Source organism: Acipenser ruthenus, chromosome 14, assembly GCF_902713425.1.
Source record: "Acipenser ruthenus chromosome 14, fAciRut3.2 maternal haplotype, whole genome shotgun sequence".
NCBI lineage: Eukaryota > Metazoa > Chordata > Actinopteri > Acipenseriformes > Acipenseridae > Acipenser > Acipenser ruthenus.
The window spans coordinates 27,176,308-27,203,677 of record NC_081202.1 but is presented as its reverse complement, the minus strand read 5'-3'; the positions used below and the strand labels follow the sequence as shown (position 1 = coordinate 27,203,677).

The window sequence follows — 27,370 nt, the reverse complement described above, 5'->3', positions numbered from 1 at the left end:
CAAGTTCTAGTCAAATTTCAGAAATTGCCTGTTGATACACTATCTTCTAACATCTTACCGTGTTATTTCTACAATTTCCTCACTGCCTTTGACTTTGTTGGAAAGCCATTTACATTAGTCAACAGCACCATTTTTTTCTCAATGGAAAGAACACCCACTAAAGTTATTATTAAACCTGAAATAAACAGCTTAGAACTTAATCGAATGTCTCTTATGTTTCCTTAAGTTTATTTATAGTTTAGTAACATTAACAGCTGTTTATCTTTTCAGAAAAAAAATGATGCTACTTTTTTTTTGGCATGGCAACTCTAGTTTAAAGAATTACAGTCGGATGTACTTTACTCTAGCACTGCAGAATAACTGCTCGCTAATCTATTCTCAGCTGTGTCTGCAAACAAGGCTATCAGGGAGATGGAACGACCTGCGAAGAGATAGATCCCTGTTCCAACCCTGAACGAGGGGGCTGCAGTGTCAATGTATGTATTCTGTAGTATATCATTAAAAAATAAAGTAGTTTTGTTTTTTTCACTAGATGCATGTTTTTGAATTATTATGCATACTGGTCAGTAGGGATGCATAAATAGCTACTGTAATTTTAAAAACCATCTGTATGTGTTGTTTCCTAACCCTCCTGCTGAATGTTTTCAGGCGAAGTGCATTAAAACCGGTCCCGGGACCCACATCTGCCAGTGCCTTGTGGGGTGGAGGACTGACGGAGATGAGTGTCAGGAGATCAATAACTGCATGGAGCCAAACAGGGGCGGCTGCCATGAGAACGCCAACTGTATCTATATTGGACCTGGACAGGTAACTGAGCAAGAATATCACCCCACTTTTGCTATTTTACCTGTCTCCTGACATTTAACACCTTGCACAGAATTTTAAAAAGGGTGTTTTAACAAGGTATCATTTTGCAAAAGGATTTTAGATAAGCAACAGCTATTATTATTATTATTATTATTATTATTATTATTATTATTATTATTATTATTATTATTATTTTAATCAATAGAGTGACTGTGAGTGTAAGACTGGTTACCGTGGAAACGGGATAGAATGTGAACCAGTAAATCCATGTGTTGAAGAAAATGGGGGATGCCATTACATGGTGAGTTTCCTTTAAGTTACAATGTTATTTCAACTTCTACACTCTACTTCAGTTTTCTAGTGCAAATATTTTCCTCTGTTGCATCATTATTTAATCAGTTAGTAAAATATCTATTTTTTTCAGAGGTCACAGCCAGTGTTTTTCTCGTGTCCTAAAGTTATATTTACTGTATTTGCTCAGACATACTTTATATGAAACATACTGTAGTGTGCCACAATATTGCAATGGTGCAGCTGAAATGCAGTGTCAGTACTTTACAAAGTACATTACTATCTTCATACACCACTTCATAAGCCACAAATCGTTTACAAAAATGCATATATAAATACAGCTTACTGCCGCATTAATCATCCATAATACTGAATAAAGATTCTGGGGCTTAACAACAACATACCCCCTTGCAGTATCTTATTATTGTTCGCTGATATTTATGTTTTTTTTATTGGTCTCATATTTTGTATATCCAAAATGACTTTCAATATTACCATATCTATGAGAAACACAAAAATAAAGCAGTTTCTGCGATAAAATAGTTTTAAATATTAAAACATTACGGTACCCAACAAAGATACACTTCAGCTATAAAACATGAACAGTTGAATTTTAATTGCAACCTTGTCTTTCAGTTAGATTTTTGACAATTTTGATATGTGAATAATCATTGGCTGTGTTATTTTACCAGGCAACCTGTAAATATCTGTCACCTGGAACTTGGAACTGTGTCTGCCAGGAGGGCTTTGTTGGAGATGGGAAGATTTGCTACGGAAATGTGGCCACAGTAACTACAGAATTATAAGATCTAAATTAACTTTTGCTACGTCTACATTATAATGTACATTGTGTGTGTGTGTGTGTGTGTGTGTGTGTGTATTTCTGTGTGTGGGAGGGACTTGTTTACCGCACATATTGAACTCGGAGATTTCACTCTGTAAAGGTTTGTTTAAAAAAAAAAAAAAAGAAAAAAACTTTATAGCTACTTTACAAAATGACAACTCCTATAGCCTTTGTCCAATGCAAAGCTGATAAATAATGCTGCTAACAGCACACTTGAGGTGCTCATATTGAGAGAAAAACAGTACTTGACAAATGTGATTTAAGCTAGATCTAGATACACGGTTCACTGTCTAGGTGTAAATAATAGAGAATGTATCAAACTTTAAAATCAATTTATTTAAATATTTGTATTTCCTACAGGAGCTGTCTGCTATACCTGATGCAGTTGAGTTTACCAAGTGGGTCAATGTAAGTGCTGTAATCCCTATCTACCTGGCTACCTGTTTTCTTGTTTTGTATTGGACTCCAAACCAAGTGACCCATCTTTGCACAACATCCTAATACATTTTACCAAGGTACAAGCACAGCAAAGTGTATTATTAAGATCATAGTGAAAGCATGGTATAGGACAGATAGCACAGATACTGTAGGCATGGTAAAGTTTAAATCAAAAAATGCCTGGTAAAAGAATGGTAAAGCTGGTAAACGTTTATAGGGGATCTTTTGAATAATCTCTTTGTTTTCTGCATTACGTAGGCTGCCGAGATCTATGAGATACTCTCGGAGGATACAAACCGGACAGTCTTTGTGCCCTCTGAGAGTGCCATTGAGAAAATGAACAAGGAAGACAAAGACTTTTGGACCTCAAATGGAAACCTGCCTAGTTTAATCAAGTAAGTGGTAGTGTATTCATTGCAAGACTTAGTGATACTATATTCATTGTAAGACTTCCTGTGGTGTTTTATAAGTAATTTTTCAAGTTGTATCAATGTATTTGAATGTGCTCTTCTTCTAGGTATCACATGGTGCTGGGTATTTACAAACTGGGGGATCTACAAAACCTGTCTTCATCCTCAGTGCTGCTCACTTCACTGCATAGGAACTCTCTACATGTCTCAAAGAGAAATGAGGCAAGTCCTTTGAGACAGTGTGATGGCAATGTACTGTATAATACCTGAACAGATCTGAATAGACATATCAGGGATATCTCATAGAGGGCAATTTTAATGATCTAAACAGGGGCAGAGCTTAACACTGCCACTCTTTTACCTCTGTTGTTGATTTTTCCCCAGGGATGGTTAATTGACAAACATCAGGTTTGTTAATTTTAGGACCAGCCATATTACTATTGAATAGTTAAACAGGTTTGAATTTATTTTATGTTTATATATAAAGATGAACAAGCAAGCAACATTATTAAATGTATTCACCCAAACTTGGAAACCTTTGACATTAAAAATTGTATTGTTTAACCCACACATTTTTACTTTTTTTGGACTATTTTAACATGTTCAATTTTTTTCAACAGAGTACTGTAATTGAAGATGCTGCTATAATTGCTTCTAATATTGCAGCGACCAATGGTGTGATCCACATTATTGATAAGGTAAGGAACACATTTTTTGTTTCGAGCCAAGTCATTTAATGTATTTTAAGGTAATACAGGAAGTCAAGTGGAAAACCATGTTGTGCTGGTGCCTTCAGTGTACTAATATGAACTGTATATAGTTCTTTTATATCACTTAGGCAGGGATAGCCCCTCCCTGTGAGAGCTTTGTGTGGACATCGTCACATATTTTACATTTTTTCCTTCCTTTTTAATGCTCTTATTTTAGGTGTTGACCCCAGACAGAGGACAGAGTGAAGCTTTACCTGATCTACTGACACAGCTAGATAAGATGCCAGAGTGCTCCATTTTCAGAGGCTATATCATAGTGAGTTCAGTACACTATTATTTCTCTTTATAAGACTCACTATTTGCTTCTTGATTTACTTTGTATTGTGATGTATGTTGGTGCACATGAAAGGTACTTATTGGCAGCACTGGAGACAGTGGTACAGTGGCACCAGTGCTCTGTTAATCCACAGAACAATGATAGCATAAGCTGTGGCAATGTTTACTCCTCTTCTGCGGTCAAGAAGTTCAGTCTCTGTAACAGTATAGTTCTTGACCTCTCTGCCAGTTACCTGGATTGTGTGAGGGTTTGTGATGTCAACTATTGTACACCAAGGGCAAAGCTGAAAGCACCATTTAAGTCTGATTTGAAAAACTTGTGCAGTAACACACTCTGCCACCTAGCCCTAACCAAACTGGCCTTGTAGGTACAGTATAATCAGGCTCACATTCTTTTATTGCAGCAATACGGTCTGGCAAAACAAATAGAAGGATCTTCAGCCTACACTGTGTTTGTCCCAAGTAACAACGTCATTGAATCTTTTCTCAAGGAGAATGGATCCACCACCCTGGTATGTATTGCTGAGCGTAACTGATAGAATTCTACTGAATGCAGGGGCATGCGACATCGACTATCCTTTCATTCATTTTTATAGTAATCTGTGACATTTTATATCTACTCTGTAAATGCTCTATACAATCAGTCACAAGTAATACATTTGTGGGAAGGGGTGGCTCCATGGTTAGATTTCATATACCTTTAGAAGCCTTTTTTGAGTAAATCTAACTGGAATTTTCAAAAATTTTAATTGTGCTTATTGAATGGAATGCAGATTTACACAGGGTTGGCTTTTCTCTCCAGGATGAAAACCATATTAGGTACCATATTGTGCTGTCTGAGAAGTTAAAGAAGCAGGACTTGCAGAATGGAATCCATAAAGAGACAATGTTAGGATTTTCCTATCAACTAGGATTCTTTCTCCGAGAGAGTCAGGTAAGTTAATGAACAATTGATCATAATATACAGTATATACACTGCTGTGTAAAAGTCTTAGACATGTTGCATTTTTCTACTCTGATGCATTATGAGCATCAACAATTTACTCAAAGCCTCCACTAGTGTTTTCTACTATTATAACAACCTTGACTTGCATAAGAAGGAAAAACATTGAGTGAAATAGCTTGTATCACTCGATTGTCAAGGTGTGGTATCCGAAGCATAATCAACAAGTACAGAGAAACATCATCTGTAATTGACAAACCCAGGACTGGAAGACCCAAAAAGCTGTCTAACAAGGATGAGCAATACTTGAAGATAATATTCTTAAGGAATAGAAAGAAGACAAGCGTTGAATTGACAACAGAACTGGCAGAAGGCACATGTGTCGTTGTCCATCAAATCAACAGTATGAAGGTCACTCTTGAAATTAGGACTTAAAGGATGTGTTGCAGTAAGAATACCTCTGTTAAGAAAGGGGAACAAGACTAAAAGGCTAAAATATGCACAAGAACACAGAAATTGGACTATGGAACAATGGTCAGAGGTGCTTTGGACTGTTGATGGCTCCTTTTTTTCGGGCTCTAGAGACGGCGGCGCTTCTTTCACGGATTCTAGAGACGGAGGTGCTTCTCTCATGGGTTCCGGAGACAGTGGGGCGTCTCCTTCCAGTTCTGTCAACAGCAATTTTGGCACTGGCAGCAGCAACTCTGGCAGCTGCAGCAACTCTGGCTGTCTGTGGTTGGCCTCTCGCGGTTGGCAGTTGGCCTCTTGCTGCGCAGCAGTGGCCTGTATCAAAGCCCTTAAGATCTCTTCCATTTTTTCTTTCTACACACAGAAAACTAAAAGTGAAATGCCCGCATTCTCCACGTCAGGGACCTTCTTCACTGTCTAAGTGTAAATAAAGTACTTGAAAACACAGAGATGGGGTGTAAAATATACAGTGCAGTAGCGGCTCCTGACTTTAAGTGGGGAGGCTAATAATTTGGTTAGTATTTCTGCTGGATTTATATTCTTTAAAACACAGTACAGTTATTGCAACATTTTAACACACATGCAGTTTCACAAATGTTCAATTTGTATCCCAAAGATCAGCCTGCTTCCAGTAGCTGTCACAGTCTTGGGTCAGTTTCTGCTCACAGTGAGTCTGTCAAAGCCACCACAGGTGTGGGTGACAGTCTTTAAAAGCCTGATACCTGCAAAAACTTAAATCTTGTTATAGCAGGGCTCCCATCTCTACATTCTCATTGCCATCATCAGTGGGAAGACTTCAAAGAAATTAAGCTGGTTCTATCAAAGAGCCCTGCCACTCAAAAAAGGTGCTACAAGGGAAGATGGGTTTTAGGGTCACTTGTGACAACCCCTAGATGTGTGTTATTGTTTTGATGGCTTATTTATGACATTTGTGATATGTTCAGTCCTTTTAGCCTAAAATCTATTTTAATGACATGTTTGTTTTTTTTTCCTGCCCCATTCCCCACAGCTTTTTGTAAATGATGCTCAGGTGAACTACACAGATGTTGAGACCAGCAGGGGAGTGATCCACGGACTAGGGAAAGTGTTGCAGGTCCAGAGAAACAGGTGTGACCAGAAAACCTCCACCAACACGCAGGTATCACTCAGCATCTTTCTGGATTTATATTCTGGTATAAACACATAGCTGAGGGCCCTCATGTAACACGGGTACCCTGAAGACAGTTTGTCGAAGTTTGTTTGCCTAAATGACTGGGCCATATTTCCAAAGTGTTACTAAAAAGTGAAAAACACCTTGTAACAGCATAGCATCAGGAATGAGACTCAGAGACCAGACAACTACAGTTTAAAGTGCTGGGATGCACGTTTATTAACAAACAAACAAATAAACAGGCACAAGGGCCAAAATAAAAGGTTAAACAAAACAATTAGGCTGTCAGGTTGGACATTCGCTTTCACTGACCAGGTTCTCCATAACACAGTATATAAGGGGGTACCCGTTTAACCCCCTTTTTACCCCCTAAGCCTGAGTGACTGTTCCCCTTTCGGGCTCCTCTACTGAGGGTGGCCCCAATGCTGGCAGCGGTGCTGGGCCCATCCAGCGGTGGCGACACTGGGAGTGGCGCGGGGCACTCCAGCAGCGGCAGTGCAAGCCACGGCACGGGGCACACCCGCAGCAGCAGTGCAGGTCACGACACAGGGTAGCCAAGCTCCGACAGTACAGCCTATGGTGCAGGGCTCTGTGACAGCACAGCCCGTTAGACAATGAAATCAACAACATGCTGGGACTGATTCTTAGAGTAAAAGATCATGTACAGACTTTCTTTCTCTTTTTCTTGAAGGGGAAGTGTGCAGCCTGCCACTTGAAGGCAGATTGCCCTTTAGGGACAGAAGCCGTGGTAAGTGATGTTCAAATTCTGTTGTGTTGTGTTGTGAAATTCCCTGGTTTCTTCAAGCATCCATCTTGGTTTTCATACCACTTTATAACTATTTTTGTTTGTTTTTCTCAATAGGCTGGAAAGAGCACCAGCTGTATTAACAGTCACTATATCCTGGGGAAGAGGTTCATGTACTTTGGCTGCAGACCTGTGTGTGTGAACACTATAATTGTAAGTGACCATTACATTATTCTCTACACCAAAATGCCATTCATCAGTTTTACCAGTTTTTCTACACAATTTGCTGCAACCCAGTTACCTATCACTACTACCTACTGAGCTTCAAAAGGTAAATAGCATAGACATCATGGAAGCAATTTACATTCCCAATCATTAAGAACTGGAAACAATAAGAAAATATATTAAATTTTTCTGTGTACTATATAACAGAAAACATGAGCTATACAACAAATACAATGAATGAGTGATTTGACATAAATTCCAAAGAGAAAGGTGTGTTATCCATACTGAAACCTGAGAAGTGGACTGTAATGGTTTGAAACAGGATTCCCATGTTTGTTTTTCAGAAGAGAGACTGCTGTACTGGTTTCTTTGGAGCGCAGTGTGAGTCGTGTCCCAGGGTAGCAGGCAGGCCCTGCTTTGGAAACGGTGTCTGCCAGGATGGGGTTAATGGAACTGGGGTGTGCATTTGTAAACAGGGCTTTACCGGGACAGCCTGTGAAAACTGTGAGACAGGGAAGTACGGACCCAGCTGTGACCAAGGTACAGCCTTATTCATTCTACACCCAGGGTTATGTAAAAGATGGGTGATAATAAAATCATCTCCTGTCTGGCCAACATGTGTTAGTACTCTTTCAACTTAATATGCAGTATGTGTTGCATTAAGAAGATATTTTATGTTTATTTTGTAGTTGTTACCAGGGATAAATATAGCCTTTAATGTCATAGAACAGAGGGTCACAAAACCAGTGAGGAAATTGTTTTTCTTCATAACCAAAATAAATGCAGTACATAAAGGGTAAGCGCAAAGTGATTTGCAGGTGCAAAACCCCCATAATGCTGCCGTAAATGCGTTGTATGTAAAGAACGGTGTTCACTTGGTGTTCTGCACCCGCTATCAAATTTGTACTTTGCCATCATTAATCCATTAAAATTATATTGAAATGCATTCAAATGAAGAAAAGAGCATGGAATTGGGTGCAAACATTATAATGTGATGTAAGGATTTTGCCTTGCACTTAGGAAATTGCTGACCCTCAAAAAACTTTACACTCTTCTTACAAGGTGCAAACCATTGTAGAAGCGAGTGACTAAGAGCTGTATAAAATCACACACTTGCAGAGAGCTGTCATTAGCTTCAGGATGGCTGCTGTGGTACACTTCCTGATGCGGTGACACTTGGCTCTTGTTGAGGAGAGACAGGAAAATGTTTGGAGGAGAAGGGCAAGACGAAGATGACCCTGCATATTCAATCCCAGGGTCACTTTGTTTGGGATTCGGTGTTAAAGCATTATCGTCTCACTCCGCAGGTCATCCTAGACCTAAGAGCTGAATTGAGGGATGAGCTAGACCCCAGCGTCAATCTAGGGACCACTATCCCTGCTGTACCTAGTGCTGTGTTCTCTGGACTAGGTAGCCTCTGGTTCCTTTCAGAACACAGTTGGAATGTCTGGAGGGATAACCCAATCCACCTTTTCCAGAGTGCTAGGCACATTTCTGGATGTCATGCTAAAAAGGGCACAATACATATAATTCCCTAAGGATACTAGCATAATTGATGCTGGCTGAGGCTTTTCCAAGCAACTCTGATTCATGCTGAGTGATCTCAGCTATAAGGACTCTCAGCTCCTTCTCAGAAAACTTTTCTGTGCGCCAAGAGGACTTTCCTGCCCTTCCTCTGACATTTTTTTTGGTTTGTATTTTCGTGCTCCACGAATGTCATACAGTGACTACTGCTCTCTGTACTCCTAACCCTGCAAGTGTGACTGCTAAATAGACCTGTGCTGTCATTGAGACCGTCATTATCATAATTGCGGATCATTATTTGTGCATGTTGAGAGAAATAATTGCCTGGTTGCAATGCAATTTGAATTTTGCATCCGCAATTATTTGCACTGTGCCTATACTTACATCACCTCCAAGTGTTGCCTATTGAGATTCCAGTAACAGTTATGTATCCACTTCAGGCATTCTAGAGAGTTCTGTTTTGAAAGCTATGGCAGTTTTAGCTATTCACACTGAAGTTGATGCATTCCTCTTGGTGTTTTCTTTATATCCCCTCTAGAATGTGCTTGCATTCATGGGCTTTGCAGTGAAGGGCCCAGTGGGGATGGTACCTGTGAATGTGAAGTGGGGTGGAGAGGCGTTACCTGTGACAGGAGTAAGAATCAGCCCCTTGCTTGCCAGTACATGATGCTTTCTTATTGTTATATTGTCTCTACTGACACTCGAACCACATTATATATTGTTTCCAGGTCTTAGCATTCTAAGATTCTTCTTTTTTTTTAGAAATTACTCAAGAGATATGCAACAACACCTGCCACACAAGTGCTAAGTATGTTCACACTCTTTCTTTTATTTAAAAAAAAAATGTTGTTGTTATTGGTTAATTCAAAGCAGTACACCTCCAGTTCGGAATAGTACTGTGGGGTGAGGTAGGAAATTACATTTGCTAAGTGTATCAAATGCTTACAGTGACTGCTGCGTGGGATGTATAGGGTTTAAGTATATCATCAATTGGAGTGCTTAACTGCTGGTATGGGGTTGAATAGTGTAGTGGTGAGGTCAGTTTAGGTAGCAATATGGAGTGTATAGGAGGTTTCATTAATCAATATAGATATTTTAGGGGACTTAACATGTCTTGAATTAAACACTGAAAGGAAAGACTGTACTTAACAGGATAACTTACCTGAAACTGAATTCCAATGGTAAGTCATTCCTAAACATTCTCATGTCTTTCCTCTCAGCTGCCTCGTCAATTCTGCTGGTACTTCTTATTGTAAGTGTACTGCTGGATTCAAAGGGAACGGCACATCCTGTGCAGGCAAGTACCTGGTGATATTCAGTATCCTATTTACAGACTCGAGGTTAAACTACTGTATAAAAATTACAACAGGGAGCCTGTTTATTTAGCGTTTTAATTGTGTTCCACAATCTGGATACATTACAAAGATAAGATTTGAAGAAGAAATGCTGTGCTTGTCAGGGTCTTCTGGTGTAAACATTTACTTGTCCAGCTAGCTCAATAAACATCCAATGCATTCTTGAATTAAACAGTGTATTCGCAAGACTCAAAGGTACAAAACCTTCTAACATGTTCAGGGTCAGGTCTACTCTCCTGGCATGTGGCCAACCAAACCGTTGTGGTCACTAGTGACTTAAAGGGGGAACAGTAATATACAATAGAAGCAGCATTATATAACAGGGTTTATTAGAAGCTATAATGTGTTGTCTTTCTTGAAGCTTTGGATGCCTGTGAAAGCAGTAATGGAGGCTGTTCACCTAAAGCACTCTGTAAGAGAACCACCCCAGGGAAACGAGTGTGTGTCTGCAATGCAGGGTACACTGGCGATGGGGTTGTTTGTCTTGGTAGGTATGCTGTGCAATGCAATACAGTCCGTTATACACCTCAGAACTTATACACTGCATTGACTATATTGTTAGTCTTCTCGATTCATATGTAATTCTTGATCCAAGATGAACTTTTGTCAGCTGGAGCTCATTTTAGAAAACACTGCTGCAGACATGTTTGTATATTAAACAAGATTCATTCAATAGAACAGCGGTTGGCACAAATGTTGGCATCAAAACAGTGATACAACAACATTTTAGTTTGTTTGAATTGCCATACAAAATAGCCATTAACCATGTACTGTAAACAAAACAGTCTTTCAGCAGGGAACCACAATTGAACATTCTTGACCAGTTTAGGGAATGCCACCGTTAATAGCAGTGCTTATTTCTCGTATAAATCCTGACCGAATTTCAATCAGCCCTTATTGACATTTGGATACATACTAAATGTTTGTATATAAATCAGAGATTATTATTACTTTTTATTATTATTTCTTAAAGAAATCAACCCGTGTTTGGTTAACAATGGAGGATGCCATTTGAATGCTGAGTGCACCCACACTGGACCCAGTCAGGTTAGTGCAAACTGTTTAAAGTCATTACATCTTCACAGTCAGGGTGGTCGAAGAATCTAAGCCTTTGAAATAGCATTGTCTGCTTCTGAATCCAACATGCTCACCAATTTCATGGGCAATTACCATTATCAATCACAGCATCATGTCTTACACATAAACATGGTTCTCCATTGAGGCAACTACTGTGACCCTCTTATTATAATTTAGTCATTTTGCTTTCCCATCCCTTATTAAAGTTTACCATGGTATTTTTGCAGTTTTACTGTGCTTTTCCTTTGGTTATACTATGCATTTAACACAGTTTACCCTGGTTTGGCATGTTTATTCATATGCTTTACCATACCTCCTTATTCTTTACAGTGTTTTACAATGTCTTCACTATGCTTTATTAAACTTTGCTATGCTTTTACTATGGTAAACTTTTATAGGGGATTTTAAAAAGCTGCCTATTCTTCTAAAGTCTAATTTTCCCCAACGTGTTCTTTGCAGTCAGCCTGCAATTGCATCAGTGGTTATTCTGGAGATGGGAAAATATGTAAATCCATCAACCCTTGTTTTAAGGTAAGTTTTTATTTACGTTCTTCCAATATGTAATATCCTTCTAGTAGGGTTATAGTAACTTCAAAAGGGAACTATTCATCATCTGCTTATCATTTTCTGACTGACTTTATAGAAAAATGGGGGCTGTAGTGAGTTTGCCATCTGTAACCATACTGGCCCAGCTGAAAGAAACTGCACCTGCAAGTCCGAATACATTGGTGATGGATTCAAATGTAAAGGCACAGTCTACAAGGTACAGTTTCCATCCAAGTTATGCAATGATCAGGGGGAGTAGAGGAGAAGGGATATTCAAGGCTACAAACACATACACAAATTATAAAATGCATTTTATTCTATTAGCTACACAGGTCTAGGTCATGTTACTGGCTGAAAGTATGTCAGTCAGTAGGGAAAGCAGCTGATTGGTTAATGACAGGATAAGTCATTGAAGGGGTGGGGACAATTTTACCCTTCTGGTGAAATGACCAGTAAAGTGCAACACAATCTGAAAGCATGGCTTGCAAGGATTTTAGCCCTATATTTAAAAAACAAAAACGAAGCACATAACAGGTACAATTTTATGGAGTCATTTTGTTAGCTACACTCTCTTAAATGTCCCTAACTATTGTACTTGAGCCATTTTAATACAGAGTAGTCAAGTATGCTGAATCAAAGAACAGCCACCTGAAAATAACACTACTTCCATGAATCTCAATACATAGGCTGGTTTCTAATTGGTAATTGATAAGCGTATTATTTTTAAATGATGTCTCAATTCTACTTCGTTTTTCTCATTGTTACGTCTTTGTTTACAGGAGCTTTCGTTGAACCCTATCACCTCTCATTACTTTTTTCAACTGCAGGTAGTTCATGTGTTTTATTTCCAATGATGAGATATTACTATGTATGTGTGTACCGGAGCATTTACCCATTTTGTTTGCTTAATGTATAGATAATATTTGGTATTGTACTGTTTTTTTGTTTTTTTTTTTATTTAAAGCTTTTCACTTTTGTACAAAAATGTGTGTTTGTGTGTGTAGATAGATAGATAGATAGATAGATAGATAGATAGATAGATAGATAGATAGATAGAATTTTTGGCATTCACCTGATTTGCACATTATTTTCTCTATTTCAGGCCAATGTAGTGAGAGACCTTGCTGGCCAAGGTCCCTTCACTGTCTTTGTTCCCAGCTCAGACGCCTTCGAAAATGAAGCAAATGTGAGTTTATGGGAACAAAGTGAGAATGTGTGTCAGATTTGTCAACCAGTGCGCCGTAGGTTTGCAATGTAAGCTGTGTTTAACTAATGTGCATGAGAGAAACTTAACATTAAAATGTGGCTGAGTTAGTAGTATTTGTAAGCAATAACACAAACATGGCAGGGTGTGGTGTATTACAAGACTACTGCACACCCTGTCATTTGTCATTGCTGATGTATTTCATACCCCTATTTTAATTGTATTTTTGTTGTGTAATTGCACTGCTACTAAAAGCATCTCTGGTTGGACTCTACCCACACTCGCATGATAGAAGGCTCCTTAGATAAGTGGTTACAGTCACAGTAGCTCACTGTCTTTTTTTGTTCTTGTTCTTTCTGTCGTATAGATAAAGCAATGGGATACCAGAGGCTTGATGCCCCAGATTCTCCGCTATCATATGGTGGCATGCAGTCAGTTGCAACTCAGTGAGCTGAACAAAACCAAGACTGTCACGACCCTCCAGGGAGAACTCATTACCATCTCCTACTCTCAGGTAACCCAGTCTAAAGTATGAATACCTGTGTAGAATGCAGAAACTCAATATAAAATGAAATATATAGAACTTAACAAATAGCACATACAAACCATGTTATAACGATTTGATTCATTTTATTTTCCTGTGCTATACAGTACTTTACTTAATGTTGGATAATACATGCCCCAACTGTGTTTAAAATGTATTTTATAATCGTTGATCAAAGTAAGGGAATTATTTCAAGGTTAAGTCTGAATACTATATTGTAATGTATATCTATCCACAATGCCTGTAGTTACTGAATGTATAAATGCTCTTTTCTCTTCGCAGGATTCCATTTTTTTAAACAATAAAGCCAAGATATTGTCAAGCGACATATTAAGCTCCAATGGCATAATCCATACAATAGACAAAGTGCTGGTTCCTGAGAACTTGCAAGTCATTCCTACAGGCGTCTTCGGTTCCAAACTGGTATGTATTTAACACAGTTGTACAGTACTTTATATGAATAAATAACATTATGTTTATGTAGCTTTATATATGTAGCTTTTCTGTTCTTTGCACTGTATCTCAGGCTTTGCAGTTTATCTCTATTAGGTTTCTTATTATATTTGTACAAAGATTTGAAATCTGTTGACCATTTAATATTAAGTTTGAATTACTACTGTAGATTAAGCCAAAATAAACTGATACATATTTGTTTTAAGTGACAAATGCACCATAACAGCACTGTAATTACAATGTTAGCATACCTGTATTTGATTACAAATGTCTTTAATCTGCTTTAACTTCCATCTTTTCGCAGGAAAATCTGACCACAGTGGCAGAACGTCAGGGATATTCTACATTCAGTAAACTACTCCAAGTTAGTATCCTTACTGAAGTCTATTCAATTTAGTTTATTTTACGAGCGCAAATCATTATGTTGAGGACTATAAAGAAAAAGGTATTTGCCACCAAATGCCAATTCAATATTTCCTTTCATTTTAAGTCTATATCTTAGATTTAGGAGTGGGGGATTTAATTATCTTTAAAGTCCATCTCCCAGTATACTGTATGTTACATTATTAGATTTCATCTTGGTCTAAACAATGTTACAAAGGTTGTTTTTTTTTGTAATTGTTTCATGACCAATCTAATCTAGACCAATGCTGTAATTTCAGTCACAGCTTACTCTTCCTCCCTCTTAGTGGGGTTTTAAAGAAATATTGATCTGTCTGAAGTCTGTCTAAACATGCTTCTGAGCTGACGTGTTGTAAATTGCAGGGTCCTGATGGTTTTGTTGTCGTCTTGTTTCAGGACACTGACATGCTGGGCCTTATAAACAATCCCATCCACCAGCCTGTCACCCTGTTTTGGCCTACAAACAGAGCAATGGCGGCACTGCCAAAGGATCAGAAAGACTTCCTTTACAACAAAGAAAACCTAAATAAACTGATCGAATACCTTAAATACCACATTATCAGAGATGGCAATGTATATCGTTTTTTTTGGGTGTTTTTAATAAATTACTAATGTATACTGCTTATGCATGTATGTTTGTCTGTCTGTCCTTTTTTGTTTGTTTTTTTAAACAATTAACACCTAAACATTATTAAACCTTTTTTTAATTATTATTTCTAGAAGATTTGGGAATCAGTAGTGAGAACTAACAATGTATTTGAATACAATTTAATACATGTGCTATTATAATACAGCTGGAACTGTAATAACATAAACTTCATTATACAAGTTGTTGTTTGCAGTGTAGCAGTGTTACTATCATTCTGCTTTTCTGTTTAAACAGATTTTAGCCGCAGACCTTCCCAATTCAGAAGCACTGAAGACCCTTCAGGGATCAGACCTGCATGTTAACTGTGGAGATGAAGACAACATTGTAAGTTGCAAATGACAGATTCTGATGTATTCATTTCACTTACTCACTATCAGAATGTAGAATGGAAATGTGCTGGTAATGTTAAACCAGTTTGCTGGAGATCACGTTGGCATACGTAGAGTTGCTAAGGTAACAGGTTTAAAATGAATGGAAAGACAAAGCATGTATTGCAGAAATGTATTGAAAAGGAAATAGGGTAAATAATTAACCACGATAACCTTGTAAAAGAGGATGGCTAGTGGTTGATTGCACTTGAATAAAGTAACAGCTGAATGGCTCTTTTCTATTGACAATTAGTAAGGTAACAAAAACAGAGTGTAGTCATGAGTATCCTGAGCCCACTATGGTATAAATACCGGGCAACCGAACCTGTGGAGGGATGCAAAAAAGCATATTACCAATTACATAAGCCTACGTGTTGAGACAAACATCCATTTTTCATGTGTACCTTACTAAATATAATTTAGACTAAACAAAATAAAATAAAGAAGCCTTTTTCAACCATCAGTACTACATAAAAATCTCATGAGTATTTTATCATTTACGTGTTTTTAATGATGTTGAATTGTCTCTGAATACATTTAAAACAATGTTTGATCATATTTTTATTACCAGTACAATGTATTTTATTATTCTTTTATAGGGAGCACTCTTCCTAAACAACAGGAAATGTAGGATTGTCCAGAGACAGTTGGAGTTCAGTGGTGGGATTGCTCATGGCATTGACTGCATGCTAACACCTCCTAGTGTTGGAGGCCGGTGTGACACCCTAGACGCTGTTGATCTTATGGTTAGTGCTCCCAATGGCTTTGAGAAACATGGCTGTGTAAGGGTTGTGAAGAGTTACAAAGCATCCAAATTGGGCAGTGCTCTAAGCTATAGATAACATCGTTATCTGTTTATGTGGGGCAAACTTTCTCCAGTAACACTTTCAAATAATGGCCACAAATTCATAATGAATTTCAACTGAATACCACATGAATAACACCTGCATATTTTACACACTTCCTCTGGGTTCTGAAGTAATTCATTTTAATTGAGCCCTGTTAATTCATGTGGATTTAATTACCCATATTAATTCCATGTTTCTTTGTAACAAAGGATGTTATAAATAAGATGGCTATCAATTTCTTATGTGTGGCAAACTATCTCCATGTAACTGTCATGGTGTGAAAAATGCATAGTGACTATAGAGCTACAAAATCCAGGGCTCAGTTCATGAATGTTAATGGAAACCACTGACCACTGTAGAAATTCTAATTACAGTATTTTCCATACTAGGGGGATTGTGGCCCGTGTTATAAAGTCCCACCTTGCCCCACTGGGAGCAAACCACAGGTAAGCTACCAGAGCCTTTTTTATGTGTCCTTTTATTGTATATGTTTCTTAATAACACATTACAGTAGGTCAAACTCTTAGGATGGAAACCAAATTAGATGAAAAAGGTCTGGTCCTGTTATGCAAAAAAAATACAAATGGAAAGAATTCTACTTGCCATCAGAATCAGTTAACTTGATTTATCGTTGATTGGTATGGGTTGTATGTATTCTAGTGTTTTGCCATTCCATTGACTTTACACATGGTTCTTACAATGTATTTGTTTTGTTTTATTACTGTAACTACAGTTGTTTTTTTATCTGAGCATAAATATGATTGCACTTATAATTATAATATGGACACTTCTCTCAACATTTCACTGTACAGAAAACAACAAAGAACTGTGTCTACTCCCTACTCTTCAAGAAGAGTTTTGATGGGTGCCAGCAGGTGTGCTCAGTCGTCATCTGGAGGTCCAAATGCTGCCCTGGCTACTTCGGCGTTGACTGTCAAGGTGATAGATTGTATTTATATAATTTGCTTGAATATGGTTTCAAAGGAACCTAAGCTACACTTACCTGAAGGAAGGCTATTATCTGGAAGATGTGCTGAAGACAGTAAGACATCACATTTATCTTTTTACTGTTGGGGGATTCTACTGCCTGAATTCATTTTTTAAACCACAGAAAATAAATGAATGAACTTGGAATTAAGTATGAGTAGTAGTATATAAATAACCCAAACACATATCATCATCAAGCAGCATTATAATTATTTTAGTTACTGTATCTATATGTTCCAAAATATTTTTTTTTTTCCTTAAAGAGAATATGCCTGTAGGAATCCCTGTGATATTAAGTCAAACAGTTTTGTCTTGAGTAGCCTGCCCTGGAGGCCCTGAATCCCCTTGCAACAGCCATGGGAAGTGTGATGAGGGGAAGGAAGGAAGAGGAGAGTGCACCTGTAACACAGGCTTCCATGGCGTGGCCTGTGAACTCTGTGCCCCAGGGCGATATGGGCAGAACTGTCAAGGTAATATTTATCAGCAATTGTGCCACTCATCAAAAATCTGTGAAATTAGAAAACAGTAAAAAAATAATTTTAAAAAGTGCATATACAGTACAATCAACTGTCAATACGGCAAAAGCATATGGAGAAACAATCCTCAGCACAGTACAGTTGAAGATATTGTGCAGTCGTGTGTAAACGCAGAATTGGTTTACACTGCTTGACCCTTAGATTACATTATTATTTGTGTTTATTTCTTAGTCTGTAACTGTACAGAACATGGAGCGTGTGATGAAGGGGACAAAGGAACCGGGATGTGTTTCTGTGAGAAGGGATGGACCGGACCACTCTGTGAAACCCAGCTAGGTGAAGAGCAGATCAGAATACTGTATGCCTGCTGAATAATCCAGCAGTGTGGAGTAGTGGTTAGGGCTCTGGACTTTTGACCAGAGGGTTGTGGGTTCAATCCCAGGTGGGAGACACTGCTGTTGTACCCTTGAGCAAGGTACTTTATCTAGATTGCTCCAGTAAAAACCCAACTGTATAAATGGGTAATTGGATGTGAAATAATGTATAAGGTGATATCTTGTAACAATTGTAAGTCGCCTTGGATAAGGGCGTCTGCTAAGAAATAAATAATAATAATGTGAAAATCTTAAAATATACTGCACATGGATTTGATTATATTTCAGGTATCTTTAGAATTAACAAAAAGAAGAATTATTATTATTATTTTTCTTACGGATAGTCCTGATATTTTCTTGCTAGATTTCTGTGATCGTGTCACTTTATTCAATCCAGTAAATGATTGCTTACGCTAAAAAGATGTCTGGCTCTCTTTCTCAGCTGTGACCCCAGTTTGCTCCCCATCCTGTTCCACCTCTGCTGTGTGCAAGGAGAACAATACCTGTGAGTGCAAGCCGTTCTACGAGGGAGATGGAAGAACATGCACAGGTGGGTGCAATTGAGGTGGAGACTTGAATGGGATGAGCTGCAGGGCTAAGTAAAGTGTACTTATGTAGTTCATTGGTTCAAGCTGAAATGCTGTATGCTGTACTGGTATTTCATTTTCTGACATGCTAACATGCAACTTCATAGCAAATTCCTCATTATTTTTGTATACAGTTAGTTTTCTAGACCTTATTTTCACTTTGACTCAGGTCCATTATTCTTACCATCATGCGATAGTTTTATTTCCTGTGCAGCTAATATTATGGCCCCACTTCACCTGAGCTTCACTTTCCGTGCTACACATTGGCCTTATGTGGAGCCTTAATACCTTGTTGCACAGGAAGGAAATATGTAGTGTTGTTTCAGGTTAAATGGACTTCACTTTAGTGAAAATAAATTCAGAAAAACAAAACAGAAGAATAAGAGATTTTCAATAAAGTTGTCCTGCCAATGAGAGGTAAGACGTGTTTATTAATTCTTGGTTGGTACACTTTTAAACTGTGAACAATCAAAGCCTGCTGATTTCTGGGAGTCCTGAGCACTGTTCTTTTATCTGTAGTTGTGAATCTGTGCCAGCAGCAGAATGGCAGGTGTGCCAAGGAGGCACACTGCACCCAGAAGGGGGTGACTGTGACCTGTAGCTGTCCCAAGGGGTACTCCGGTGACGGGTATACTTGTGTCGCCATCAACCCCTGCGTTACCGACAACGGGGAGTGCCATGAACACGCCACCTGTACCATGACAGGCCCGGTAGGTGACCGAGCTGTCAGCAAAAAAAAAAGAGGAACTGCTACCATTTGGGACAGCTCATTTTTTCTGATTAAAGATATAAAAAACAAATACTGGAGGTTCAGATGCTTACAATCAGTCAAAACTGCATATTTGAGTCCTATGTAGCTGATAACAAGAGGAAAATATGTAAGATTTATGGAAATATTTTGTTAGCTATAATTCAATTAATAGCAAAGTAAAATATAGAAATCATGGGGTATCATAAACTAGAACTGTAAACACACAGTTTGGTTCACTAATATATATGAAAACTGAAGCAGACTGCCGCGGGTTATTATTATTAGGAAAAAGCAACAATGTCATTATAAATGTAAAGAAGGAGGGGATTGATGTTGAATGTGCCGATGTTGTCTGTGCAACAGAACAAGAGAATGTGTGAGTGCAAGAGCAGCTACATCGGGGATGGGGAGGACTGCGCAGTGAAAGAGCTGCCCATCAACCGCTGTGCACAGAACAACGGGCAGTGCCACACTGATGCCATCTGCACCGATCTACACTTTGAAGGTAGGAAACTCAAGTAGGGTAAGATAGTCACCCTGCTGCTGACTATATGCTGAACAGCTGCTTTCTAGAGCACCTTCTGGGTTTGCGTTTTCTTTTTTACTAGTTTGTATATAGTTTCTATATTCTGTATTCTATTAGAAATGGTTCATTGTGTGTTTTATTATCACATGGGTGTGGTGGGCAAGCCCCAAGAATACACTTTAAATGCCTGGTACTATATGTTGTTTACTGCTATAGAACCTCAGTAAAACTGTTCAGCAAGCACTGTAGAGCATACTAAAGCACTGTAAATGCATGTGAAAATATGATCGTAATACTCAAATCTATGTTCTAGGTTATGTCAACATGTACATTTAAACAACAATAATATAACATTTCTATAAAACAAATTTATTTAGCACCTCTTTATGAAGCAAACTTACTAATTTCACATGAATAACAAAAATGTATAAGTTCATTATGATAAACTCAGCTCCCTATGACAGTGACAGTGCCTGCTCAACGTGTTTTCTCTGTTGCAGACAGCACCGTGGGAGTTTTCCTTCTCCGCTCCCCTCAAGGCCAGTACAAACTTGTGTATGAAGCAGCCAAGGAAGGCTGCAGGCAAAAGGGTGCAACAATCGCCACATACAATCAGCTCTCCTACGCTCAACAGGTTTAGTATACTTTATTCTTATCTCTCACGTATAGCAGCATTGAAGTGATTATACAGATATGTTATACTATCTCTACATCTCATGTCTGAGGACTGTCATAGACTTCAGGGATGAAACAACTTAATCAAACTTTAGATTCATATATTATTTTCTCAGGATAGCACCTCCCCCTAGGTTTTAATGTTCCACCTCAATTAACTACAGTACTAAAAACAGAACTTTGCTCCTTACCATCCTAAGATCTATAAATGTTTTTGTTTTTTTTACCTCTCTAGGCTGGATTCCACATGTGTGCAGCAGGTTGGCTGGCAGCCGAGCGGGTGGCTTACCCGACTGCCTACTCGAACCCCAAATGTGGCTTCGGCCAGGTGGGGATCGTGGACTACAAAGTTCGGTCCAACCTCAGCGAAACCTGGGACGCGTATTGCTACCGAATGAAGAGTGAGGACCAGAGGGGGGATCTTTGCTAATAAAGGGGTAGTAGACGTCAGCAGGGTCTGGTTTCAGTAGAGTGAGCTGAAAGCTAAATCATAGAATAATGAAGTAAATGAGTTCCAGGTTTCAATTCGGTCACATATTACTATGTGATCCCCAATGATTTGGCCACACTAGTGCCAGATTAAGGATGTAAGCACTCTGGGGCCTGTTCCAATGCCACATTGAAACACAATTGGTTTCCACTGTTCTGTAACCATATGGCATAGCTTTTTTTTAATTTAGTAAGGTGAGAAAATCATGCTATAATGAAACTTCTTTATAATGTTTTGTTATAATATTGCATGTCCCTTAAATTGGAATATACAGTTGTAGTCAAAAGTTTACATACCCCAATGGAAATGTATAATTTCTAGAAATTTCTCAAACAAATAATTATAGGAAATCATTTGTAGCAAAGGTTTTGCTTTTGTGGATGAAGAAAGTTACAAGTTACAAGAAATATTTTTTTTGATAAACTCCAAAAATGCTAATTCAAAAGTATTCATACCCTGACAAGGAAAATAAAATTAATAGCTAGTTGAGGCACCTTTAGCAAGAATAAACTCTTTTAAATGATTAGGATATTTGTCCATGAGCTTTTGGCATGATTCTTTAGTGATTTTTGACCATTCTTCCAGTTCATTCAAATTCCTTGGACTTCTCTTGTGTACAGCCTTCTTCAACTCATACCAAAGATTCTCAATTGGATTTAGATCAGGACTTTGACTAGGCCAATCCAGAACCTTGATTTTATTCTTCTTTAACCATTCTGAAGTAGATTTTGATGTTTGCGTTGGATCATTGTTCTGTTGGAGCGTCCAGTTGCGCTTTAAACCAAGTTTTGTAGCGGAGGGTTTCAGATGATTGGCCAATATCTTTTGGTATGCTATGGAATCCATTTTACCATGTATTGGAACTAAATGTCCTGTGCCACTAGAGGAATAACAGCCCCATAGATGGATATTACCACCTCCATGCTTGACTGTAGGTATGGTGTTCTTTTCTTTGTACGCTTTTCTTGGACTTTCTCCAAATGTAACAACTATCAGTGTGACCAAATAGCTTGATTTTTGTTTCATCACTCCACAAAACCTTTGACCTGAACTCATATCCATCATTCAGTTGCCGTTTTGCAAACTTTACACAATTGTCCTTGTGACGTTTTCCTAAGAGTGGCTTTTTCCTTGGCCTGCGACCTTTGAGACCTTCACCATGCAATACTCGACCTATGGTTGAAATGGAAACCCCAGTTCCACTTGCAGCCAATTCACTTTGAATATCTTTGGCAGTCAATCTTGGATTGTTATTAACCTTCCTCACAATTCTTCTACTTGTTCTTAGTGAAAGAACCTTCTTCCAGACCGAGGGAGTGTTGTGACAGTACCATGAGTCTTGTACTTCTTGATAATAGAAACAATAGTTGAAATTGGGATACTCAAATGCTTGGAAATCTTCTCCAGCTTTATGACAATAAATCATTTTCTGACGTCTTCAGATAGCTCTTTATTTTTTCCCATATTGACTTATTGGTAATGACAGCAATCATCCTATGCCTAACCCTTTTATACTCTAAAAATGCTCACCTATAAGCCAGCATTTTCTAGAGTTTTCTAGAATTAGGTTCTGTATTATCATATTGAAATTTCTAGCACCTTGTAGATTGTAGATAGCATTAAAGGGTAAGGATACTTTTGAATTAGCATGTTTTGAGTTTTGCAAAAAAAATGCTGAAATAATAAATCTATTTCTTGTAACCTTTTTTTTCCTCATCCACAAAAGCAAAACTTTTGTGACAAAAGATTTTTTACTAAAATTCTTTGTTTTCGAGAAATTTCTATTGGGATATGCAAACTACAACTGTATAACTTAAATAAGGGGTGTTTTGAACACACCTTAATAAAGGCATCCCCTTTGTCTTGTGGAGGTGTTCTAATGTAGCTCTAGAGTGCACTGCTGTCCTGACCCTGTGTTTCTGTCTCTCGTCCACAGATGTGCAGTGTGCTTGTAAGCCTGGCTACATAGGCGACGGCTACTCCTGCAGTGGGAATCTTCTTCAAGTCCTCACAGCGAACCCCATTTTCTCCAATTTCCTGAGTGTAAGTATCTGTAGCAGGTATGAGGCTGTTCCTTTACTAAAAATAGAAGAAAATAAAGCTTGACAGGGCTTAAGGCTACCAGTTATCTAAGTTGATTTGATATACACCTGCCCCTCGCTATACTGCGGATTCGGATATATCGTGGTCCTGGAGTTGGTTCCCCATTTTTACAGTCTAACTGCGCATGCTTTAGCTGCAATATACATAGGCAATTTCACTACAATTACTATTAGTTTTATTTCGTACTGCACATCACAAACAAAAATATACAAAACAATTAAAAACAAAGCATTAATATCATACTGTTTTATACACACGCATTGCACAATAACACAAAGCAAATTAAATATCTATGCTGAAGCGGTTTTTATTTTAACCAGCGAGGTGTTCACTTGTGGCAGCAATGCACTAGCAAAAGTCAAAGGGCAGTGACGTCAGCTCCCTAGCAACAAGCCTCCTATGTTGGGAATGGATTCTTTCAATGCAGCGGGTTTGTGCATTTGAGAAAGGAGAGGAAGACTCATGAAATTTAATTGATGAGAAGCAATTACTGTTCTCAGTACGAATTAAAACGATGTGCCGCTTTTTATACAAAGAATGAGAAAAAGCAGGTTGCGTAGAGGATTTATATTGGACCCTGACACCCCCGATAAAACGAATGAGTGGTTGTACAGTATTTATTTGTTAGCCTATTTGTTTTTCTATGGGCGTCTCGCTATATCGCGGCCCTCGATATATAGCAGAATTATATTGGATGCCGACACCTGCGATATATTGAGTGGGTGGTGTATTTAGAAATTAGAAATATATGTATTTAGAAATATATAGAGTGCTGTACATTACAAGCTAATAATCAGAGCTCAGAGATTCCACTAGTGGACTTTCTGACCTGTCTGACTTTCAGTGGGGTGAAATCAGCGTGTATCTTATAGCCCTGTACTGTATTTTAATACAATATATAGTTAAAAAAACAGTACAGCTAATATAATGTGACATCATTTCCAACTGATACAAGCGGTCAGATACAAAGAAATTTCAGATGGTTATACCACATCAATACCAAGGTCTACTATGTATTATATTATGCACTTCACATGTAGAGTGACAGCTCCCCTCTTATGTGTATAACCTGCTGCATTTGTTACTGTAAGTGCCAGGGAGTTAAAAAGATATATGATCAACTCAATGCAATCACCATGGCGGTTCACAGTCACATATTCTCTAATTCAGCAAATTCTGACGTACTCCAACAACTCGCGGCGCGGAGAAGAATTTGTAAACTGCCTCAGCAACCTGACGATCCAGGCTACCCTCTTTGTGCCTGACAACAGCGCACTGAATGAGAACGAGGTGAGTGACCAAGTCAGGATGAAAAAACAGTTTACTTAACGCCATCAATTACCTCATAATTAATGACTGAAAAGTGTTTGAAGTATGCTGTGCTATAAATAGGCGCCAGAACTCCACAGGATCATGTTTTTCTATTTTCTGTGAACAGACGCTGTCTGAACGGGATATTGAGTACCATCTCTCTGATGGCAGTGCCATCTATTTTGGGGATCTGACTAATGGAAGCAAGATCCCGACTCGGCTTGGAAACAGTCTCCTTATTTCAGGCTTCACTGACCTTCAGAACCCAAGCATTAATGTAAGTTCAGCACTGTAGTGGAGGTTCTGATAAAAACTGCTTCTAAATGTTTAGTCTCACACCGATGATGTTATACAGGGGATTGTTTCCTCTTGCTATTGAAACATGCTTGGAAATTCCTTATTAGAATCATCATTATATGACTATCAGTAACCTTTTCATTATCAATTTAATAATTGAGCAACTCATTTACAATGATTCCTGTTAGTTAGTTATCAAATTTAACCTCTGTCATTTTTGTCCTGAGCATTACTAGGAATAATTCACTATATTCTAAAAGTTGAATCTGTACAGATTTGTGATTTTTTTGTTTAGCCTGACTCCTATCCTTCGTTTCCCAGAGCACCACCAGGTATGTAAATGACCGATATATCATAGACTGGGATATACTGGCTGCAAATGGAATAATACATGTCATCCAGGAGCCACTACAAGCCCCACCTCCAAAGCCTGCAGTAAGTAGTTTAGTGGGGAGGATGTCGGCAGTATGCTAATGCTAGAGACCCTGGTGCTAAAGTGATCAGAGGGGCTTTACAGGAGACAGCGTAATCATTAAAAATGCACTGTATTTTCATTTTATCACCCCAGCATGGCAACATGGTCCCCTGGACTCAAAACACTTATATACATGAGAATGAGGAAAGGGCCTATTTGGGACTGCCCATTAACCTTAGTAAGCTTTTATACAGGGCTACCCTTTTTTAAATGTCTTGCCAGGACTGCTTGGGGCTTGTGCTGTGTGATTACCTCCTCTCCCTGTATGTATTTTCAATGCTGTTTGTTGTCCTTACAGCTCCATGCATCTCACAAAGCCTTTATCGGTGTGGGGCTCTTCCTGACAGTGATACTGATAGGACTGGTCGGGTTTGCAGCCTACCACTACTACTCACGCAGAAGCAGGCCCTTCCAATTCCACTACTTCAAGGTGGGAGATTTATCAGTTATCGACTCTTTCAGCACCAAGTAACTTTATACAAATACTGCTATAAATAAAATAAAAAATAGTTTGTGTCCTATATAGATTCAATGTCTTATACATATTAAACAAAAAAAAAATGTTGTGGTGCTACTGTACAACATAAAATGTTACCATGGTGTATTTACAAATGTATCTACATTTATAGTGGACCCTGATACTGACATTTCTTAGTATCAGATGGAAGTTATGTAACATTAAAATTAGCTATAGTGTTTAATTATTCTCATCTAACTATATATTATAAAAAAGTACTATATGGTGCTGTGTAAAATACAAGCTGATTTTAATCCACTCAAGGTCAGAGCTTCCAGAAAGTCCACTAGTGGATAGCTGCACTGACATCTCATGGACATACATATTTGATGCAGTAGTTATCTTTTATTCTCTGCTTTTCCCTGCAGTCAGATGAAGGTGAAGACATAGCCCCGATTGATGTCAATCCAAGTATCTGCAACCCCATGTATGAGGCAGTGTGCTCCCCTCACAGCAGAGACTTTGATGCAGTTACAGTGAGTTTCAGGAAGGACTGCACTGCATCTGATAATATTAGAGTGAATCAATAAGGGAAGGCCACGAGAAGGGGTGGCTGTTCCCGATAAACTGGGTGAACGGCATAGTTAGTGAAGCTGGGAATAACACATTCCATTTGTTCATAACCAATTTAATTTAATTTAATTTAATTTAATTTAATTTAATTTAATTTAATTTAATACAATACATAATTATTATAGTGCTATTAAGACCGCTTAAACCAGCCCTGCCAAAATTGAAGTTTGGTGTTCTTGGAAAACCTTAACACGTGAGATTGAAAAAAGTCAGTTTAAAAAAAAAAAAAAATATATATATATATATATATATATATATATATATATATATATATATATATATATATATAAACACAATACTTGGCTAAAAAATGGTATGCTAACTTTCTGACCTAATTTCCTTTGCTTATTTTTCTCTTGCAGGATAAACACCAGGTTGCAAACAGTGGCCCATACGATCTGCTTCAGGATAGTTGAACATTCAACCCTGGAACTTTCACCCACAACTTCCACAGCTTTCAAAGACAGCGTAGTGCACATCAGCTGTATCAGTTATGCATGACTCATAATAACTGTTGTAACTACTTGTAGCCTGTAGAGGGTGGAGTTGTATGGTTCAACGCAATACAGTATGTCTGCAAGGCAAGAACGTTTCTCCAGTACGAGATGGACAGGTCATTTCTGCATGCTTGGTTTTTATTTGAGGAATAAACACAGTAACACACTAGAGCGAACCACCGTAACTAAGTGCTGTAATAATGTACTGTACCTGTATGTCCTGGACTTTATTCAGTCATTTGTGAACATTTTCAATGAAATAAAGCATATAGCAAACAGTTAAGAAAAAAAAAAGCATATGCTGTTTCACTTGAATATGAATTCAGATTTCACTGTAACTAGAAGTATTGAAAAAAAGATTTTAATACAAAGAGCTGTTTGTCTTTTATTTCTT

General features: G+C 38.2%; 1 protein-coding gene across 3 annotated transcripts in view; it reads left to right on the top strand.

Moving 5' to 3' along the window:
* LOC117419902 (stabilin-2-like) overlaps window positions 1-27,183 on the top strand; it is a 48,192-nt gene extending 21,009 nt beyond the window's left edge. For 2 of the 3 annotated variants that reach the window (XM_034033265.3, XM_034033264.3), the window contains 46 exons: window positions 383-476; window positions 649-807; window positions 1,013-1,108; window positions 1,791-1,886; window positions 2,303-2,350; window positions 2,639-2,775; window positions 2,898-3,012; window positions 3,411-3,488; window positions 3,718-3,816; window positions 4,241-4,348; window positions 4,639-4,770; window positions 6,257-6,385; window positions 7,089-7,145; window positions 7,260-7,355; window positions 7,712-7,907; window positions 9,430-9,525; window positions 9,654-9,699; window positions 10,112-10,188; window positions 10,608-10,733; window positions 11,220-11,293; window positions 11,783-11,854; window positions 11,967-12,086; window positions 12,649-12,696; window positions 12,972-13,055; window positions 13,441-13,587; window positions 13,900-14,040; window positions 14,375-14,434; window positions 14,869-15,045; window positions 15,356-15,445; window positions 16,089-16,235; window positions 16,727-16,783; window positions 17,150-17,276; window positions 17,645-17,794; window positions 18,032-18,136; window positions 18,617-18,724; window positions 19,281-19,471; window positions 19,876-20,017; window positions 20,539-20,672; window positions 20,949-21,114; window positions 23,140-23,246; window positions 24,477-24,596; window positions 24,745-24,894; window positions 25,236-25,349; window positions 25,688-25,819; window positions 26,275-26,382; window positions 26,842-27,183. In XM_034033265.3, the coding sequence (XP_033889156.3) occupies window positions 383-476; window positions 649-807; window positions 1,013-1,108; window positions 1,791-1,886; window positions 2,303-2,350; window positions 2,639-2,775; window positions 2,898-3,012; window positions 3,411-3,488; window positions 3,718-3,816; window positions 4,241-4,348; window positions 4,639-4,770; window positions 6,257-6,385; window positions 7,089-7,145; window positions 7,260-7,355; window positions 7,712-7,907; window positions 9,430-9,525; window positions 9,654-9,699; window positions 10,112-10,188; window positions 10,608-10,733; window positions 11,220-11,293; window positions 11,783-11,854; window positions 11,967-12,086; window positions 12,649-12,696; window positions 12,972-13,055; window positions 13,441-13,587; window positions 13,900-14,040; window positions 14,375-14,434; window positions 14,869-15,045; window positions 15,356-15,445; window positions 16,089-16,235; window positions 16,727-16,783; window positions 17,150-17,276; window positions 17,645-17,794; window positions 18,032-18,136; window positions 18,617-18,724; window positions 19,281-19,471; window positions 19,876-20,017; window positions 20,539-20,672; window positions 20,949-21,114; window positions 23,140-23,246; window positions 24,477-24,596; window positions 24,745-24,894; window positions 25,236-25,349; window positions 25,688-25,819; window positions 26,275-26,382; window positions 26,842-26,895 (5,110 nt within the window). In that variant the 3' untranslated portion in view covers window positions 26,896-27,183. Of the gene's footprint in view, window positions 1-382; window positions 477-648; window positions 808-1,012; window positions 1,109-1,790; window positions 1,887-2,302; window positions 2,351-2,638; window positions 2,776-2,897; window positions 3,013-3,410; window positions 3,489-3,717; window positions 3,817-4,240; window positions 4,349-4,638; window positions 4,771-6,256; window positions 6,386-7,088; window positions 7,146-7,259; window positions 7,356-7,711; window positions 7,908-9,429; window positions 9,526-9,653; window positions 9,700-10,111; window positions 10,189-10,607; window positions 10,734-11,219; window positions 11,294-11,782; window positions 11,855-11,966; window positions 12,087-12,648; window positions 12,697-12,971; window positions 13,056-13,440; window positions 13,588-13,899; window positions 14,041-14,374; window positions 14,435-14,868; window positions 15,046-15,355; window positions 15,446-16,088; window positions 16,236-16,726; window positions 16,784-17,149; window positions 17,277-17,644; window positions 17,795-18,031; window positions 18,137-18,616; window positions 18,725-19,280; window positions 19,472-19,875; window positions 20,018-20,538; window positions 20,673-20,948; window positions 21,115-23,139; window positions 23,247-24,476; window positions 24,597-24,744; window positions 24,895-25,235; window positions 25,350-25,687; window positions 25,820-26,274; window positions 26,383-26,841 lie in introns of those variants that run through there. The other variant, XR_004547315.3, reaches the window with a different exon arrangement.
* Window positions 27,184-27,370: the final 187 nt, after the last annotated feature.